At 41.8% G+C, this 18470-nt stretch overlaps 1 protein-coding gene across 6 annotated transcripts in view; it reads left to right on the top strand.

The window, feature by feature from the left end:
• PTPRM (protein tyrosine phosphatase receptor type M) overlaps positions 1 to 18470 on the top strand; it is a 666464-nt gene that overhangs the window by 255509 nt on the left and 392485 nt on the right. For all 6 annotated transcript variants that reach the window (XM_070778532.1, XM_070778534.1, XM_070778533.1 and 3 more), the window contains exons 4-5: positions 2870 to 2948; positions 16853 to 16968. In XM_070778532.1, coding sequence (XP_070634633.1) covers positions 2870 to 2948; positions 16853 to 16968 — 195 coding nt within the window. The remainder of the gene's footprint in view (positions 1 to 2869; positions 2949 to 16852; positions 16969 to 18470) is intronic.

Below are 18470 nucleotides of genomic sequence, written 5' to 3' on the forward strand. Positions count from 1 at the left end.
AAGAGACAAAACTATTTCTGCTTCTGAAGCTTTCTTGGCAAGGGCACTGGCTAGAAAAAAAGTACAAACTGGAAAACTTGCCAGAGAGCAAGGGTTCACGACGAGAAAAGCTTTTCAGGGCATGCTTAAATATGCTTTTAAGAAACTTGTTTAAGGACTTCCCTGGTTTCTCAAGTGACACAGCAGTGTCACTTGACACGTGTCACATTGACACGTCCATGCCTGCAGTGACGGAGACTCGGGGGACACAGGTTCAATCCCTGGGTCAGGAAGATCCCTTGGAGTGGGAAATGGCAACCCACTCCAGTATTCCTGCTTGGAGAATCCCATGGACAGAGGAACCTGGTGGACTACATCATGGGGTCGCAAAAAACTGGACAGGACTGAGCAACTGAGCAGGCGTGCACACTTGCAGTCCAGTGCTTAAGACTTTGCCCTGTCTTTCCTGCTGCTTCCGTGGAGTCGCGAAGAGTCGGAGACGACTGAGCGACTGAACTGAAGTGAGCTCCTGCTCCTTCTCCCTCCATCCCTGAGCCCTGGCAAGCACTCACCTGGCCTCCGTTTCTGAAATGCTGACATTACACGTTGTTACATAAATGGAATCATATTGCGTGTAATCTTTTCTGATGGGCTTTTTCACTCAATGCTGTTCTCTGGGGATTCATCTAGTCAGTGGTTCTGTCGGTAGTTAGTTCCTTGAATTTGAGTCAGTTCTAGTGAGGTGGATGAACCTAGAGGCTGTTAATACAGAAGTAAGTCAGAAAGAGAAAAACAGATGTTATATAATAATGCATATATATGGAATCTAGAAAAATGGCACTGATGAATCTATTTGCAGGGCAGCAGTAGAAACGCAGACATAGAGAACATACTTGTGAACACAGCAGGGGAAGGAGAGAGGGACAGATTGAGAGAGGAGCAGCGACACACACACAGTACCGTGTATGAAACAGACAGCTAGTGGGAAGCTGCTGTGCAACACAGGGAGCTCAAGCTCGTGCTCTGTGATGACCCAGAGGGCTGGGATGCGATGGGAGGGGCAGGGAGGCTCACGAGGGAGGGGACATATGTATTCTTATGGCTGATTCACATTCTTACATGGTAGAGAGCAACACAACATTGTAAAGCAATTATCCTCCAATTAAAAAAAAATTGTCCCTTTTTAGTGCTGACTAGTAACAATGGAAGGCAATAGAACCCCACTCCAGTACTCTTGCCTGAAGAATCCCATGGACAGAGGAGCCTGGTGGGCTGCAGTCCATGGGGTCACTAAGGGTTGGACACAACTGAGCGACTTCACTTTCACTTTTCATTTTCACGCATTGGAGAAGGAAATGACAACCCACTCCAGTGTTCTTGCCTGGAGAATCCCAGGGACGGGGGAGCCTGGTGGCTGCCGTCTATGGGGTCGCACAGAGTCGGACACGACCGAAGTGACTTAGCAGCAGTAACCATGGATGTACCACTCTCTGTTTAATCATTTGAATGGCATCTGGACTATCTCTGGCTTCTGCTTATATTGAATAAAGCTTCTATGAACATTCATGTGCAGGTTTTTATATGAATAAATAAGTCCATTTCTTGAATGGAGGATGCTGGGTTGTGCATTAAGAATGATCCTCTTCATGTGGTCTCCCTGCGACACGGATTCCTGCTGTGTCATGTGGACCTGTTAGCATTAACACTAGCCTGACAATGGAGAGCTTTTGTTAGTGGTTCTTTTTTCTCCTTTAGCCTCAACTTCTCTGAGTCCACTATGTCAAAATGTTATTCGTCTTGAGGACCTCAGAGCATGTTTCCCTTTTTCTGTTGCCCTGCTTCTCCTAGGATCAAACAGTTGTAAAGCCTTCATCATAAGATTTTTATATCATTTTCCTCCCAGTTCATACTCTACCATCTGAATTTCAGCCAGCACAGCTCTTCTCTGTATTTCTAATATGGTGTGTTCCCTATGAGTGGAGCCTCTGCGCCTGGTCACAGCTGACCTTTAGAGCTGTAGGTCCCAGTTTTCCTCTTTATGGTCACGGTCATGTCCACCTCAGGGCCTTTGCACATTCCCTGGAAGATACCTTACACTCTTCTCACCTTTGGCTCGTTCACTGCCAGCTCTCAGCTCAAACACCGCTTCCTCATGGAAGGTCCTCTGGAGTATGTCCTCCTAGTATCCTGTTCTCTTCTTTCATAGTACTTTAAACATTTTAATTGCATGTATTAGTTGTATAAAACCTAAGACCCCATGTGGTTCCAGTTGGTCCATAGAGTCCCCTCAAAGAAGTTGACCAGAAGATATGTCGCATGCATAATAAGTCACTTCAGTTGTGTCCGACGTTTTGCAACCCTATGGACTGCAGCCCACCAGACTCTTCTGTCCATGGGATTCTCCAGGCAAGAATATTGGAGTGGATGTCCGTTCCCTTCTCCGGGGGATCTTCCCCACCCAGAGATGGAACCCATGTCTCCTGCGGCTCCTGCATGGCACGCAGGTTCTTTACTGCTGAGCCATGGGGAAAGCCCAGAAAATATATTATCTTAAAGCAATTTAAATCTTAACATCACCTCTGGAAGATGACTCAACCTCTGTCTTTTGAGTATCGGTTCCTCCCTGGGGTCCCCCCTCACCTTCATGGGGTGAGACCTTGATTGTACTGCTGTCTGCTCCCCACATTCACCTCCCAAAAAACTGAGTTTTAGTCTTAGTTGTTATTGCAGTTTTAGAACCTAGACCATTTGACTGTCGGATTACTAGACATTCGATGATGTCTGTGGGAAACATGAATGAATGGTTGAAATGAGGTATCTTATCTACAGGAAATGTTAGGTCAAAGTTGATAAAGTGAATGAATAATGAAAACCTTTCTTAATCTTTCAGGTGATTTTTGAAGTCATAACTTCTGGACATCAAGGTTACCTCGCTATTGATGAAGTGAAGGTGTTAGGACATCCGTGTAGTAAGTTGCCTCAACTTTTAATCCTTCAGGGACATGGTTGGGGGTGTATTTATGTTATGGATGGGAGAAAGTGCTAAAACCTGGAGGGAAGTTTGTCCTATCTAGAGAGTCCCTGATGGAGTTGTAGGTGGCGCTGTGCTAGCCCAGAAGTTCACATACATGTGTCATGTGTGAGGCATTGTAAGTGAAAAATGACTGAGTGCCTTGAAAGTGAAAATCAGCAATGGGGACTATGGGAATATTTGGTATGTTGAAATATCCAACCTCAAAAGAGAATGTTGGGAGCTGAGCAACCAAAACTCTGCAAATCTATGTGTCTGTGTCTGTGTGTGCTTAGTGCGTGTGTGTGAGTGTGTGAGTGTGTGTGTGTGTGTGTACAGAGCTTCCCATAATCATGTGCTCAGAAAAAATCAGTTATGTTTGCCTTTTATAAATTCTTTTTTTGGTGCCATGCCTCACAGCATGAGGGATCTTAGTTCCTAGACCAGGAATCAAACCTGCACCCTTTGCAGTGGGAATGTGGAGTCTTAGCCACTGGACCACCAGGGAAATCCCGCCTTTGTAAATTCTTCCCCTCTTAACGTTATATTTTTAGGTCAGTCCATCAGATTGCATCATATACATATACTACACTGTATTTTTGTATTCGTCTATGAATATTTAGTTCCCCCTAAGACCCAGTTTTTCTCTGTGACAGACATGGCTGCAGTACACACCCGTGTGTGTGTGTGCACGTGCATGCCTTTGCATGCAGTTTGTGAGAACCTGGGAGATGTGTATTCTTACAGGCAGAGTTGCTGAGATGTCGGTTAGAAACAGGTTTACGAGATGCTGCCAAATTGGTATGAAAGGTGTCTGCCCAGTTCCACACCCACCAGCAACGCGTGGATATTTGAGTTGCCTGAATCCTTGCCCCAGGTTGATATTGTCAGACATTACATCTTTGACCATCTCAGAGATGGTGGCCTGCTTTACTTTTAGGGTCCCTGGCTTTAAAGGGAAATTGGCTCATTCAGACCATTCTGGATCTCTGCTGAAGCATGCATGTGTGCTAAATCGCTTCAGTCCTGTCTGACTCTGTGCAACCATGGACTGTAGCCTGCCAGGCTCCTCTGTCCACGAGATTTCCCAGGCAAGAATACTGGAGTGGGTTGCCATGCCCTTCTCCAGGGGATCTTCCCAACCCAGGGCTTGAACCTGCGTCTCATGTCTCCTACATTGGCAGGCGGGTTCTTTGCTGCTAGCGCCACCCTTTCTGCTGAAGGTCCCCAGCCAAATCCATGGGGGTGTGGTTATAGCTAGGCTGATACTAGAAATAAAAACACTTGCAGGAATGTCTGCTTTTACTGTGTGGGCTGAGACATGCCCCAGTGATTACTCCACACGGTAGTCACAGACAAGTCTGGGTGGCTGTTATCCACTGGGCTATCATGACACCATTGTTTGATTCCACCCCAAAGGGTCTTGCTCTCTGAGATCTTTATCTGGTGTCCCAGTTCAAGCTCGGCAGTCATCTTGCTCATTACCCGGTCAGGACGTTCCTATTGTAACTCAGTGCTCGGCCTTTTCTTCTGTCAGCAATACTAGCGAATTCAACAAGAATTTCAGTCCCTTTTTTCTGAAAAGGCAAAAAAAAAAAAAAAGTTCCTAATGGGAACAGCAGGGCAAATTCAAGAAGCAGAATATAATTACCTGAGTTGGAATTTGGCCAAACGCTCAGAGTCATAGCCTCAGGCTTGGAAAAGTGCCCTGAGATCCTCTCAGGCGCACGAACGTTCAGGGCTTCTGATTCACCTCTCGCCAGGAGAGACGTCAGATGGACCTACTGTGTGCTGAGCCATTTCCTGGAGCAAACCTCACCACCCGGCAAGTGTCTCTGCTGCTCTGGGTGCAGGTGCAGAGGCCTCTGGCCAACAGAACGGCTCCTCAAGTGGACCCCCTCCCATCCAGCAGGATTCTAGTCACTGCCTTCAGTAGGAGAGAAAGACTTAATGCTTCCCCTTCCGTCAGAGCCTTCCTGAAATGTGTCTCCCACAGTTCAGTGCATTCTTCCCAAGACCAGCTGCCTGCAGCCGCAGAAATGGTGTTTATGTCTCTCCTTTGGAGAATACCGGTTCTGATACCTAATTGGCTCTACAAACTGCTGTTAGGAGACAGAATCGCAAAACAGCCTGTGTCCCAAGGTGATGGATGCTACAATGGTGTGTTGAACTGTGAGCTTTAAACGGTCTTGATGATGGCCTTTCTGTCGTTATCTTCTCCTGAATTGCCAAGTTTATGGGGAAAACATGCAAATAAAGATTTTAAAGAAGGCAGTCATTTGGTCTTAAAAGGGAAAGCTTTATAGTTTGTATTCTAGGGGATTTCCTATCAGGGTTTCTAAATAATAATCAATTATTTTGAAATGCTGAGGCTCATTAAATTTACATCGTGAAGGAGCATAAATATTTCATATCCAAAATTCTGCTTTCCCCAAAGATGTAAAACTGCTGAACTTTATTTACTTCACTCTAAAGGCTCCTGTTTGGATTCATATAGGTTTATGAGCAGGCATTACGACACTTTTTTAAAAGTAGCTGTTCTGTTAAGGGTGTACAGTTGCTCATAAAATTGATTTTCGCGTAGTGACAGTAAGATGCCAGATCGTTTTGAAATGTGGAAATGCCTGTGCTGTGGCTTCACACAGCTTCTGATGAACGTAGATAATTTCTGTATTTGGTGTGCACCCTAAAGCTATATTTTGAATTTGGTTCAATAATCCTGGTAGGAGAAACTGAAGAAGCGGTTTTTTCAGCTTCATAATATTGTCTCCTGTTTTTAAGCAGGTCGTAACTTAGGCATATGTGGGTATTATTATTATTATGACCTTGTGATGCCGGTATGTATTTTTATATCTTATAAGCTATGCAGCATTTTAACATCACATATCATTCCGTTCATCCTCTCAAAGTTGTATGGGAACGTGGGATGTTTTTCCTTTTACTCAGGCTTTCTAATATTTCCTTCAATAGTGTTTGCAGTCTTCAAGGTACAAACTGAACTTCTCTCATTAAATGTATTCCTATGTATTCATTTTGATACTGCTCTACAGGAGCCTGGTGTGCTACAGTCCATGAAACTCGACTTGGCAACTGAAAAGCAACAACAAATAAATGGGATTGCTTTCTTAATTTCATTATTAGATTGTTCATTACAAGTGTATAGCAACACAGCTGATTTTTGTACAGTGACCTCATATCCCGAGACCCTGTTGAACTTACTTATTATAAGTGCTACTTGTTTTTTGTAGATCCTTAGAATTTTCAAGACCCGCGATCTTTAGGTTTAGTTTTATATCCTGTTGTTCAGTCTGGGTACCTTTGATTCATTTTCCTGCCTACTTGCTGGGGCTGGAACCTCCTGTACAGTGCTGAGTACAAGTGGAAAGAACAGATGTCTTTGTTGTGTTCATGTCTTTGGAGGGAAATTTCCAGCCTTTCACCATGAAGTGTGATGTTAGCTGTGAGTTTGGGTTTTTCATAGATGCTCACTATCAGGAAGGACATTCTCTTATATTCCTACTTTGTTAGATGTTATTTAAAAATCAACCATGAAAGGCTGTTGGATTTTAGCCAGTGCTTTTCCTTTACTTATATAGGAGAGGGGAAAGTTTTATTTGGCCCTCCTAGGGTCGCTGACAGGATCTGAAACCGAGAAAGACAGATAAATGGGAGAAAAGCATATAGATATACTTCCTGTATGTTTTATGTGACACGGGAGCCTCATAAGGAAATGGAGATGTGCACACACAGACCTGAGTATGTTTATACTGGTTTTCATGAGGAGTGGACATTCATGGAGGAATGTGGTATTGTATAGACAATACTGTGAGTGTGGTAAGCTGAGGAAGACCCAAAGCAGGTGTCTTCACTTTGTTTTCCACCTTTGTCCTTAGAGATAGGGAGCTCCTTTCCTCTGGGCACTGGGAGGGCATCTGTCACGAGGGTTTTATGGCCTGTTTCAAGGGAGAAGGGAAGGAAAGGTCAGAGTGACCTTCTTGCTTCCGCTGTTTTCTCAGACTCCTTCAGCTTAACATATTCGGTGTACCCAGGTGCCATGTTTTTGATGGCATTTCCTGAACTCCATTAACTGTCAGATTATGATATAGTTTTTGTCTTTTATTCTGTTGGTGTCTTTTATTATTATATTGATTAATTTGGGGATGTTAAATCAACCTAGCACTCCTAGGATGAATCTCACTGGGTTATAGTGTACAATCTTTTTTTTAATTAATTTATTTTTTAATTGAAGGATAATTGCTTTATGGAATTTTGTTGTTTTCTGTAAAACCCCAACATGAATCAGCCATAGGTATACATATATCCCCTCCCTCCCATCTCCCTCCCCATCCCACCCACTCTAGGGTGATACAGAGCTCCTGTTTGAGTTTCCTGAGCCATACAGCAAATTCCTGTTGGCTATCTATTTTACATATGGTGATGTAAGTTTCCATGTTTTACTCTCTCCATACATCTCACCCTCTCCTCCCCTCTCCCCATGTCCATAAGTCTATTCTCTATGTCTGTTTCTCCATTGCTGCCCTGAAAATAAATTCTTCAGTATCATTTTTCTAGATTGTGTATATATGCATTAGTATACAATATTTATCATTTTCTTTCTGACTTACTTCACTCTGTATAATAGGTTCTAGGTTCATTCACCTCATTAGAACTGACTCAAATGTGTTCCTTTTTATGGCTGAGTGATATTCTATTGTGTATATGTACCACAACTTCGTTATCCGTTCATCTGTCGATGGACATCTAGGTTGCTTCCATGTTCTAGCTATTGTAAATAGTGCTGCAGTGAACAATGGGATACCTATGTCTTTTTCAATTTTGTCTTATAGTGTACAGTCTTTGTTATTTGTTGTCATATAACACCTTAAATACAAAGATATTTGCATATATGATTCCTTCAATTGTGAAATCTAAAAATTATACAGAATCATGCCTCATTATTGTTCTGCCTATTTTAACAAGTAATAATGAAAAAGATTGCAAAAATCCTCATAAACCTATGTGTCATATATTGGATAAAATGAATGCAAAATCTAAGACAGTTCCGTATTACTACTTCGCAGTATGAAGTAAGTCAGCAATTTCTTTAAACACTTAAGAAATGCTGAGTTCATAATATGGCATTCTTGATTCAAATTTATTCTTATTTTATAAAACAAAATTAATTTTTCAATCATATTTATTTGCATACTCAAACATTGCCTACTTTCAAATTTAGATTTTTATGAAGACATTAAACTGTGTGATTAAAATAAGAATAACAATGACAAATTAAAAAATTGGAACTGTTTTCTGAATTATGTTTGTTGAATAAAGGCAGACCCAATAAAGGCATTGTTTGAGAAATGCACAGAACTCAGAACAGTTGTTTCATTTTAAAGGTAGGAAGTTACTTGGGTTTTTCTCCAATGGACTATCATTTTTCTTCAATATACAGTGACTAATAAAAGTTATCTTTACATAGTGGCTCACTTACTTTTCTGTGATAAGAATGTTGAGTCTGTTTTTCCACTTGACAAATTATTCCATTAAGTTCCATTCTTACAGGACTGCTCTGTTGGTTCAGTGGGTAAGACTCCAATGCGGGGGACCTGGGTTTGATTCCTGGTCAGGGAACTAATTCCCCCATGCCGCAACTAAGACTTGGCATGGCCAAATAAATAAAATTGTCTTACAAAAAGATCTGTTCTTACCTTACAAGCAAAACAAATGTAGCTTTGTCTTGAAACATGTTTGTTAAGAGCTTTCTGCTCACAAGAGTTTTTTGGCCTTTGTGACCTATTATCTTGCTCAGGTAGTGGGGATAATAATAATAATAATGCTTTCCTCAAAGGGTAAACGTAAGGATTAAATGAGTTAATGTACATAATGAACTTAGAACAGTGCTTAGCACATTTCTGCTGCTGCTGCTAAGTCGCTTCAGTCGTGTCCGACTCTGTGCGACCCGATGACGGCAGCCCATCAGGCTCTACCATCCCTGGGATTGTCCAGGCAAGAACACTGTAGTGGGTTGCCATTTCCTTCTCCAATGCAGGAAAGTGAAAAGTGAAAGTGAAGTCACTCAGTCGTGCCCGACTCTTAGCGTTAGCGACCCCATGGACTGCAGCCTACCAGGCTCCTCCATCCATGCGATTTTCCAGGCAAGAGTACTGGAGTGGGGTGCCATCGCCTTCTCTAAGACCTCAGTAAATGTTAGCTGCTATTATTATGCCTGAATTCTGATTGACCCACTGGAATGAATTAGCTGCAGATTGTAACTCTAAGTAGAAATACTGATTGGTTTCTTAGATGGGATAATTTAGCAGTGTCTGTTTTAAAAGTTAAAAAAAAAAGTTTGCAAAACAGATTGTGTTCAGATAGTACCGGGTATTCTCTTTAGCAGAAGTTGGCTCTTTTGTTTGCAATGATGTGCTGCACAAATAGTAGTGTTGACTCTGCATTCTGGCAGGCAGGCATGGCCCCAGTCCATCTCAGCCTTTGCCATTACATTAAAATGTAAATGTAAAGACAAAGGGGTCAGGACACAGTCTGCCCGTTGTCCATTTCGGTTTGCACTTTGATCTTGCAAATTACCATTCTCTGATTTTGTTGTTAGCATTTGGTAGCAGGCTTTGAAGAATCAATGATATGAGACATCTACAGAAAGGTTTGCATCCTGGTCAGTGATAACTCCTGGCTTTGGAATCAAAGGCTGATGTGAGATCAATTAATACCTGAAAACCTCTATTCTTTTAAAAGTTGTTTTCTTAGTAAGAAGCAACAGAATATGGCAGAAATAAAAAAAAAACAGAAGAGTTCTACTCAAAAACCTTTTAATATTCATGGAAGATATTTAGTTTTTAGAACTCCTGCAGATTTTAGAGGAAAACTGGCATAGCATTTTGAAAGGGTACCCAGGAGACAAATGGGCCTATAAATTTAGAGAGAAAAAGAGAATTTTTCTTTTTGAGTATGGGCTAGATTGGAATTTTCCACTCTACTGGTGCTCTACCTGTGTTCCAATTAAGGTGGTTTGGCAAGGTTCAGAGCACGCAGCTCAGCGTGGACCTGAAACTTTTCTGGCTATAGACCTCCTTTTCTTGGGATCTTTTCCAGTTTCCAGTGATAGATCAGTTATTTTAAATAATAATGAACATTTTTGAGGCTAAGTACCAGGCACACAGAATGTCTTCTCCTGGCAGCATCTTCTTTGATCTTTATCCCAACCCTATGAAATACGTACTTTAAAAAAAATCCCAGTTTTGCAAATTGAAAAAAAAAATCCACTAAGGCTTGGGTTTAGGAACTTTTGCATCTATTCAAAGGCAGTGAGAGCTTGAGCTTGAACGTATATACACTGAGAGTGAAGTTAAAGTGTTCGTCACTCAGTCTTGTCTGACTCTTTGCGACCCCAAGGACTGTAGCTTGCCAGGCTCCTCTGTCCGTGGAATTCTCCAGGTGAGAATACTGGAGTGGGTAGTCATGCCCTTCTCCAGGGAATCTTCCCAACCCAGGGATCAAACCTGGCTCTCCTGCTTTGCAGACAGATTCTTTATTGTCTACGCCATAAAGGAAGCCCATATGCTGAAATTCCAACCTTAAAATAGTATTAGCCTTCAATTGCTTCCCAACCAAAAATATTTGTAGGGTTTACAGCACTAGGCAGGGAGAATCCAGGCATCTTAAACCTCTGGAAAGATTATCTATACCTTTAATGTTTATTGAAAAACCTTACAAATGCCTTTAATAGAAATCTTAACCTTCCTGATCTTGGAGGAAACTGATCTGAAACAAAGAATTCCACAGTCCCTTTGTCTTATTTACCCTGGTGGATGAGTTACTATGTTCTGTTGATGTCAATTAATTCTCTTAATTGAAAATGATAATTTGCTTATAAAAGGGTTTATGCTTAGTAGGTTTCTCTGTCTTCATCTAGTTTCCATTTTGAAGTATGGCTTTTATTATTTTAGCCAGATGATTTTTTTTTCCTGGAAGTCTTCATCTCAACCAAGAGACACTGTTGCCCCAACCAAAGACAGCCAATCCATTACAAAGCAGTGTGTGTTTGATCAGTTGCTCAGTCATGTCCTACTCTTTGTTGACCCCATGGATGGTAACCACCAGACTCCTCTGACCATAGGAGTTTTCAGGCAAGAATACTGGAGTGAGTTGCCATTTCCTCCTCCAAGAGATCTTCCAGACCCAGGGATTGAACTTGTGTCTCCTACTTCTACATTGGCAGGTGGATTCTTTACCACTGAGCCATTGTTCCAGAGGCGCCCACGCACCCCCCTCCCCCGCCCAAATACAATTTGAACAAAGGTATCAATTCCTTAGACGCTAACCTTATTGTGCAAATAATAAACCCTGGAGTCTTTGAGAAAGCCATATTGAACATCAGATCCTTTCTAAAGGAGAAAAGATAAGCCCCATTCTGAGAAGCATGTCTTAATAAGGATGAAGATAAAGAAATAATATCACACAGTCTTATCTTTGGCCAGCAAATTAAAAATATAAGTTATAACCTAAAAGAACTCCTAATATAATTAGAAAACTGTATTGATAAATCAGCTTTTCTATATCTTTCTCTTTGGTTCAGTAGCCACTGCTAGAAACAGGGCCCTTAGGAGAGCAGCCTCCCAGGGCAGCTTTACTGTGCATGAACAGACCTATGGCAGAACCATGACAGTTCTGATATTCCTGTTATTTATTATTGTTAGGTAAGCTGATGAAGCAGAGCACATATATTTAATCAACTTCTTCAGAAAAAATACAGAAATTAATACTTAGCATACCCTGCTGGTAGAAATGCAGTTTGTTATACACTTTAAGGAAAGCAATTCAGCAATTTGTGTCTAAAGTCTTTTAAAAATGCTTCTTTTTGTCTTAGTAATTCGATTTCTAAAAATTCACCCTAAGGAAAAAATTAAAAGTCTACATGAGGATTTAATTATGAACTCTTGTGTCTTGGCATTCTGTTTAAGAAACTCAGAAGTCCAAAGTAAAGGAATGTTCCAGTTAACTTTTTTATGTTCATATGATATATACATCTGTGTATGTGTATGTGTGTGTGTGTACTCTTTGTGACCCCATGGAGCCTGCCAGGCTCCTCTGTCCATGGAATTTCCCAGGCAAGAATACTGGAGTGAGTAGCCATGTTCTCCTCCAGGGAATCTTCCCGACCCAGGGATCGAACCCAGGTCTCTTGTGTCTTGTGCATTGCAGGTGGATTTTTTTTTTAACCATTGTGCCACCTTGGACGCCCGTATATATGTAAGGATTTCACGACCTTGACATTATTGACATGAGTATGGGTAATTCCTTTCTGTGGAGGCTGTTGTGTGCATTGTAGAATGTTAACACCATCGCTGACCTCTGCACACTGGGTTCCAGCAGCATCTGCCCCGCCACCTCCCCTACCCCTGTTGTGACAAACAAAAATGTCCCAGATATCATCAGATGTTCTCTGGGGGTGACACGATCCCTGATTGTGAACTACAACTTTTTCTTATAGTTTTAGGTAAATATTTAACAAGCAAAATGCTCACAATATCTTGTTAAATTTTTTTCAAAAGTGCACAATAGTCACAAAAAGGTAAATAGGTAAATACCAATAGACTAAAAGGTAAATACCAATAGACTAAGTTAAAGGATGTAATTTCTTTAATGACCAAGGCCTGCTCTAATAATTTTATGCAGAACCAGGAACTCCCACCAGACCTCAGAGCCGCCCATAAATAATGTAACTGCCAGATACTGGAAGCTTCTGTTGTTGTTGTTCCAGTAGGATTTTTTCTTTCATCTTCATTTCTCTCCTGACGATCACCCCCCGTTTGTATCTGTTCTCATAGTATGGTTTTCATCTGCCTCCTTACTTAGTACAAATAAGCAATCTGTAGGAACATTCCTGGAGTCACTGTGAGCCTTGGTGGATCAAAATGGGTATTTACCAGGCTCTCTCAGAAGGCCCACGCTTAGGTCTGCAGACAGGTGTCTCCGCCACAGGTTACCAAATGCTTTCCATTTAAAAATCATAAACTGTGCGGGCTTCCCTGATCGCTCAGCGGGTAAAAGAATTTGCCTGCAATGCAGGAGGCACAGGAGATGTGGGTTCCATCCCTGGGTTGGGAAGATCCCTTGGAGAAGGAAATGGCAACACACACCAGTATTTTCACCTGAAAAACCCCATGAACAGAAGAGCCTGGTGGGCTACAGTCCATGAGCTCAAAAAGAATCGCATGATAGATAGTGCAGAAAAGCATACCTATTTCCAAAGCTGCTTCTTAAAGGTAAATTTATATATGATTAAGAAACAAAGTAGTTAGAAAATTCTAAATTCAGGTTTTTAATTTAAATTTAAAAATGTTATTTCTTTAATTTTAATGTTTATTATTGAAAGTGGTTTCTAAAGGTAAAAAAATTATTTAAATCAAAAATCTTAGGAAAAAGAATGGAATTGATTTTAAATACATTGGACATCTTTTAATATTTTAGTTCATCTTGGTAGGAGGGATATGTAAATGAAGATGATCTAGGTAAGTCATTTCAGGAGGCAGTTTGGATTTGGATACAAATAAAGTATGCTATTTTTCAGCAGTTCAGAAACAGGCTGTAACATTAGAAAAAGGGAAAATAATATATGTGGCCCACCCTTGCTCTTCGAAAATAACGATCCTGACATGCCTGATAAAGAATGAACTTAAAATTTAAAGATTGAAATTCATTTTCTGTAAATTATTTTAGTCTGTGGGAAACTTATTCTTGATGCTGCAAACTAAATGTTTTTTAGCTTTCCCTGTGTGCCAATTAGAAAGTGTGGGAGCCTTTGAAAGGCTGCAGATCTCTGGGGGAGAGGTCACTCTGGGAAGAAAGACTTTCCTTGCATTCCTGCCTCCCTAGGGGAGAGGAGGGTACAGAGCTCTGCAGCCCCACGACACCTGGATGAGCCCTTCTGGATGAGAGAAGCTAAGGGAGCTCAGTCATCGAGCATAAGGAAAAAGAGGGGTTTTGAGAATGCTGGCAGCCTTGGAGGGTAAGGAGGGTGAAAAGGAGAAGGATCACAGGTGAGGTACAGGGTAGGAAGCCAAGGTCTAAGACAAGCATGAGCAGCACATGGACATTTTGCAGTGGATTTTTAAGGGAGACTTTTTTCATCAGTAATCAAAGAAAAGCAAATTTAATAATGGTGAGTCTTTTCTTGCAAGGTAGTAAACATATTTTTAGCACTCCGTGGTGTGGGCTGTCTTATACATTGCAAATAAGAATATATATTATCAGTACCTTTAATAGTGAAAGTGAAGTCGCTCAGTCATGTCCGACTGTTTGCAACCCCATGGACTGTAGCCTACCACGCTCCTCTGTCCATGGGATTTTCCAGCCAAGAGTACTGGAGTGGGTTGCCATTTCCTTCTCCAAAGGATCTTCCCAACCCAGGGATCAAACCCTGGTCTCCCACATTGTAGGCAGACGCTTTACTGTCTGAGCCACCAGGGAAGTCCTATCAGTACCTTTATGTCTTTTAAAATAGAAATATAGTTGGTTTACAATATCATGCCAATCTGCTGCACAGCAGGGTGACTCACTTATACACATATGTATGTTCTTTTTTAATGTTCTTTTGCATTATGGTTTATCCCAAGAGGGTAAAATTATTTAAATTTTTAGTAGCTTAACTATGTGGGGATATATCCAGGGTGATACTCAAAATAATTAGCAACCCTTCAGCACAGACTCTGGAGAGACCCTGGGTTTAACCAGGTGGGGTGACAGTACCCAAGTGGTCATGAAAGATGGCTCCACACCCAACATTTTGTGTTAGGAAGCCAGTATGTAGGAGTGACTTGCAGCCAGAGGAAGAGGTGGGAGGACAGGAGCTGGACAGGAGAGGGTAACACCAGTGAGATGCCCGACAGAGGACAAGTGATGGTGCAGAGGTCTGACAGCAAGCTGAGGGAATCCATGCAAGCTTTATGGAAAGAACAGCACTGGAAAGGGGCCTTGAAAGGAGCTTGAATTCCAACAGTCAGACCTGGAGCCATACCTGGTGGGATGCAGAGCCTGGGAAAGGCATTCAAAGTTACAAAGCAGTGTTGCCTAGTGGGCAGCATCTGAGCTTTGGAACTGGCCAGACCCAAGTTTCCACTCCATGTCTGGCTCTCATTGGCCAAGTACCCACAAGTAAAATAATGGAAAAAAACCTTCAGAGAACACATGTGAGTCATCAATGGAAAAGTTTCTGCCCCATGAAATGCTCCAAAAAAACGTTACCTTTTGCCACTTTTTGAAAACAATAGTTCTTTCAGCTTCTTGGGAGAGTTAGAAAAAGAAACTTGATGCAAGGACTTTTTGCACAGATCTTTAAAAACCATAGACCTGTGCTGTTCTTGACTAAGGGGAATTTGATTAAGTTAATGAGAAATAGTTGATAGGCTTCTAAGTGAATATAATAGTATTAGAGACAATGACCCACACTTATACTGCTGTTTTAGAAATTACTGAGGACACTTTGCATGCCAGGCATCATGAACGCATTGTTGCACTTATTGCTGGTCTTCAAATGAGTAACGGGGGTTTCCTCTGTGTTATTGGTATCAAACTACATTTTTCTTTGTTTTTGGATAGAAATTCATTTTCACTCCTAATTGTGCTTTTTTAAGTCTTTATTGAATTTGTTACAATAGTGCTTCTGTTGTTTTTATGTTCTGGTGTTTTGGCAGAGAGGCTTGTGGGATTTTAGCTCCCCAAACAAAGATTGAACCCCCAACCCCTGCATTGGAAGGTGAGGTCTTATCTACTGGACTGCTAAGAGAAGCCCCCTAATTATGTTTTTCACAGGCTAGTGTTAGTGCTATATATCATCTTTGGGTGCCCAGGAGTGGTGGACCATTCTTTGAAAGGTGTGATCCAGAGACACGTTGGCTGGCAAGGCATAAACAATGCCTTCTAGCTGTTGTTCAGATTTCTCTGTTTCTCCCAGAAAACATCACCATCCTGTTTTCTTCTTTTCTACTCCCTAACCTCCCCCTACCCCACCTCTTGCTACTCTTTCACTCTATCCTTGTACTGGTAAGAGAGTGTTTCCCTAAAGGAGAAGTTATAAAATTTAATTCCCAACCCATCCCTCCAGTTCCTCGATGGATGTCTTCAGTGTGCTACTGAGATGGATCTGTGCTTCTTAGATCAAATAGAACAATGCTTTGTTTAAACAGGTGTCCCCTATGGACAATGCATGTTCTGAAACTTAATGCTATTTAGCAGTTGGAATCATTCTTTCTCCTTGAATTGGAAATAAGAATCAGCAAAACCCGCCGTGCTGTGGCAGTTCCAGTGTAATTTCGCAGTCTGTCTATGGGGAGAGTATTTTGGTCGCTGGGAAATATTACATGAGGAGTGCTGCATACCAATTACTTGTATTAAAATATATATTACTCACAGCTCCGTACTTGGCTTAAAAAGTTTCCTTGACAACATCATTTAACTTCTTACTGTTCTTTTCATGTTCCTAGTATAAATATCTAATATGTTTTTGTTCAAAACATCAATTAGGCCTCAGTGTAATCTTTATTAATACAGATCTGTTATTACAAGAAGACTGCTGAGCTATGATAATTTGCACAGCAGGGACCATAAAATATCTTCTTTCCGTCTGGTTCTATCCCAGAATGCCTGGCTGTTAGAGAACACAGCAGATCTTTCCAGAACCTCTTTTACAGGCGTAATGAAATCTTTAAAGCTCTTAGAAGCAAAGGCATTCTTTTCTTCAAAGGTAAACAAAGGGAGAGGCCCGAAATTGCAGGCAGATTTGAAGAGACACAAACGGGTTCAGACCTCCACTTTTAACGTCTTTCCTTCTTCGTCTTCCTGCAGCCAGAACGCCCCACTTCCTGCGGATTCAGAACGTGGAGGTCAACGCTGGCCAGTTTGCCACCTTCCAGTGCAGCGCCATCGGCAGGACCGTGGCTGGAGACAGGCTCTGGCTACAGGTACAGTCACTCACGTTCATGGTTCAGAGTGAGTCCAGCAGGCAGAGAGCCTGTCCCTGGGGAGGGCCCCAGAGATCCGGTTAGTGTCAGGACACCAGCAGGGAGGAAGAGGATACTCTGAGCAGTCTCCCCAGTTCTTCTCTTGCTTCCACAGTGTGTAGCCAGGTAACAAAGAGTTCGAGACAAGTTCAATGTTATTCTTCATAAACCTTGCTGTGAACTTCTGGTTTTGCCCTTGCTTCTACTTAGCCATCTTGTTTGGACAATCTGGTTACTGAGTTGCTTTTAGAGCAAGATGTTGGAGTCCAAAATATAATACCCTCTCCCTGTTCATCCTCTTGGAATCACATGGGCATGTCACACACAAACTTATAGGCATTTTTGTTAATTTTCAGCTCCCTAGCCATAGGCCTAAACCTAGAAATTAGTAACACATCTTTTACTTTTAACCATTTTTATTTGTTTTTGTTCTGTTTTCTTTAGTCACTAAGTCTTGTCTGACTTTTTGCGACCCCACGGACTGTAGCCCACCAGGCTCCTCTGTCCATGGGATTTCCCAGCAAGAATACTGGAGTGGAGTGGGTTGCCATTTCCTTCTCCAGGGGATCTTCCCAACCTAGCAATTGAACCTGGGTCTTCTGCATTGGCAGGCAAATTCTTTACCACTGAGCCACCTGGGAAGCCCTTTGAGCATTTAAGTAGACATTTTATTGTCGTTGATGATGATGTTTGGCAGAAACCAACAAAATTCTGTAAAGCAGTTATCCTTCAATTTAAAAATAAATAAAATTTTTTTAAAGAAAAAAATAAGTAGACCTTTTTTAGTGTCATCATCACTTATGTGTCTTGTTTTATTGTCTTAGAAACTCTACCATCTGTATTTTGCACAGCCAGTAGTCTTATGGACAGATCAAGGGTCTCAGGAATTCTGACCAAATGGGATTAAGTGACCTGTCCCCTCTAACCAGTTTGCCGTCCACTTATTTAGACTCTAGGTTTGGTTTCCCCCATGGCATTCTCCAGTTTCGTTCTTGTTGCTTCTTGCTGTGCATCAGTCCACAGGCTGCTCGTTCCCCACCTTGACTCGTGTTGATTTCACCCCTCTTTCCTTAGGGATCCTATAGTGGGTTTTGGTTTGGTTTGGTTGTTTATTTTAGCTTGCTATGGACCTGCTTTATATTCTGACCCTTCTGTGCATCTGTTCCACTCCACTTGGGCTTCTGTTCCACGCCTGCCGACTTCTCGGTACACATCACTCTCCACCTATCCTGTGTCTCCTTCTGCAGCATAGCAACAATTGTCATGTGTCACATTTGCCTGATGCCCTATAAAATGTAAAGTTTTCCCAGGTGGTGATAGTGGTAAAGGACCACCTGCCAATGCAGGAGACGCAGGTTTGATCCCTGGGTTAGGAAGATCCCTTGGAGAAGGAAATGGCAATCCACTCCAGTATTCTTGCCTGGAGAATGCCATGAACAGAGAAGCCTGGAGGGCTGCAGTCC

The sequence above is a fragment of the Bos indicus genome, chromosome 24, assembly GCF_029378745.1.
Source record: "Bos indicus isolate NIAB-ARS_2022 breed Sahiwal x Tharparkar chromosome 24, NIAB-ARS_B.indTharparkar_mat_pri_1.0, whole genome shotgun sequence".
NCBI classification, from domain to species: Eukaryota; Metazoa; Chordata; class Mammalia; order Artiodactyla; family Bovidae; genus Bos; species Bos indicus.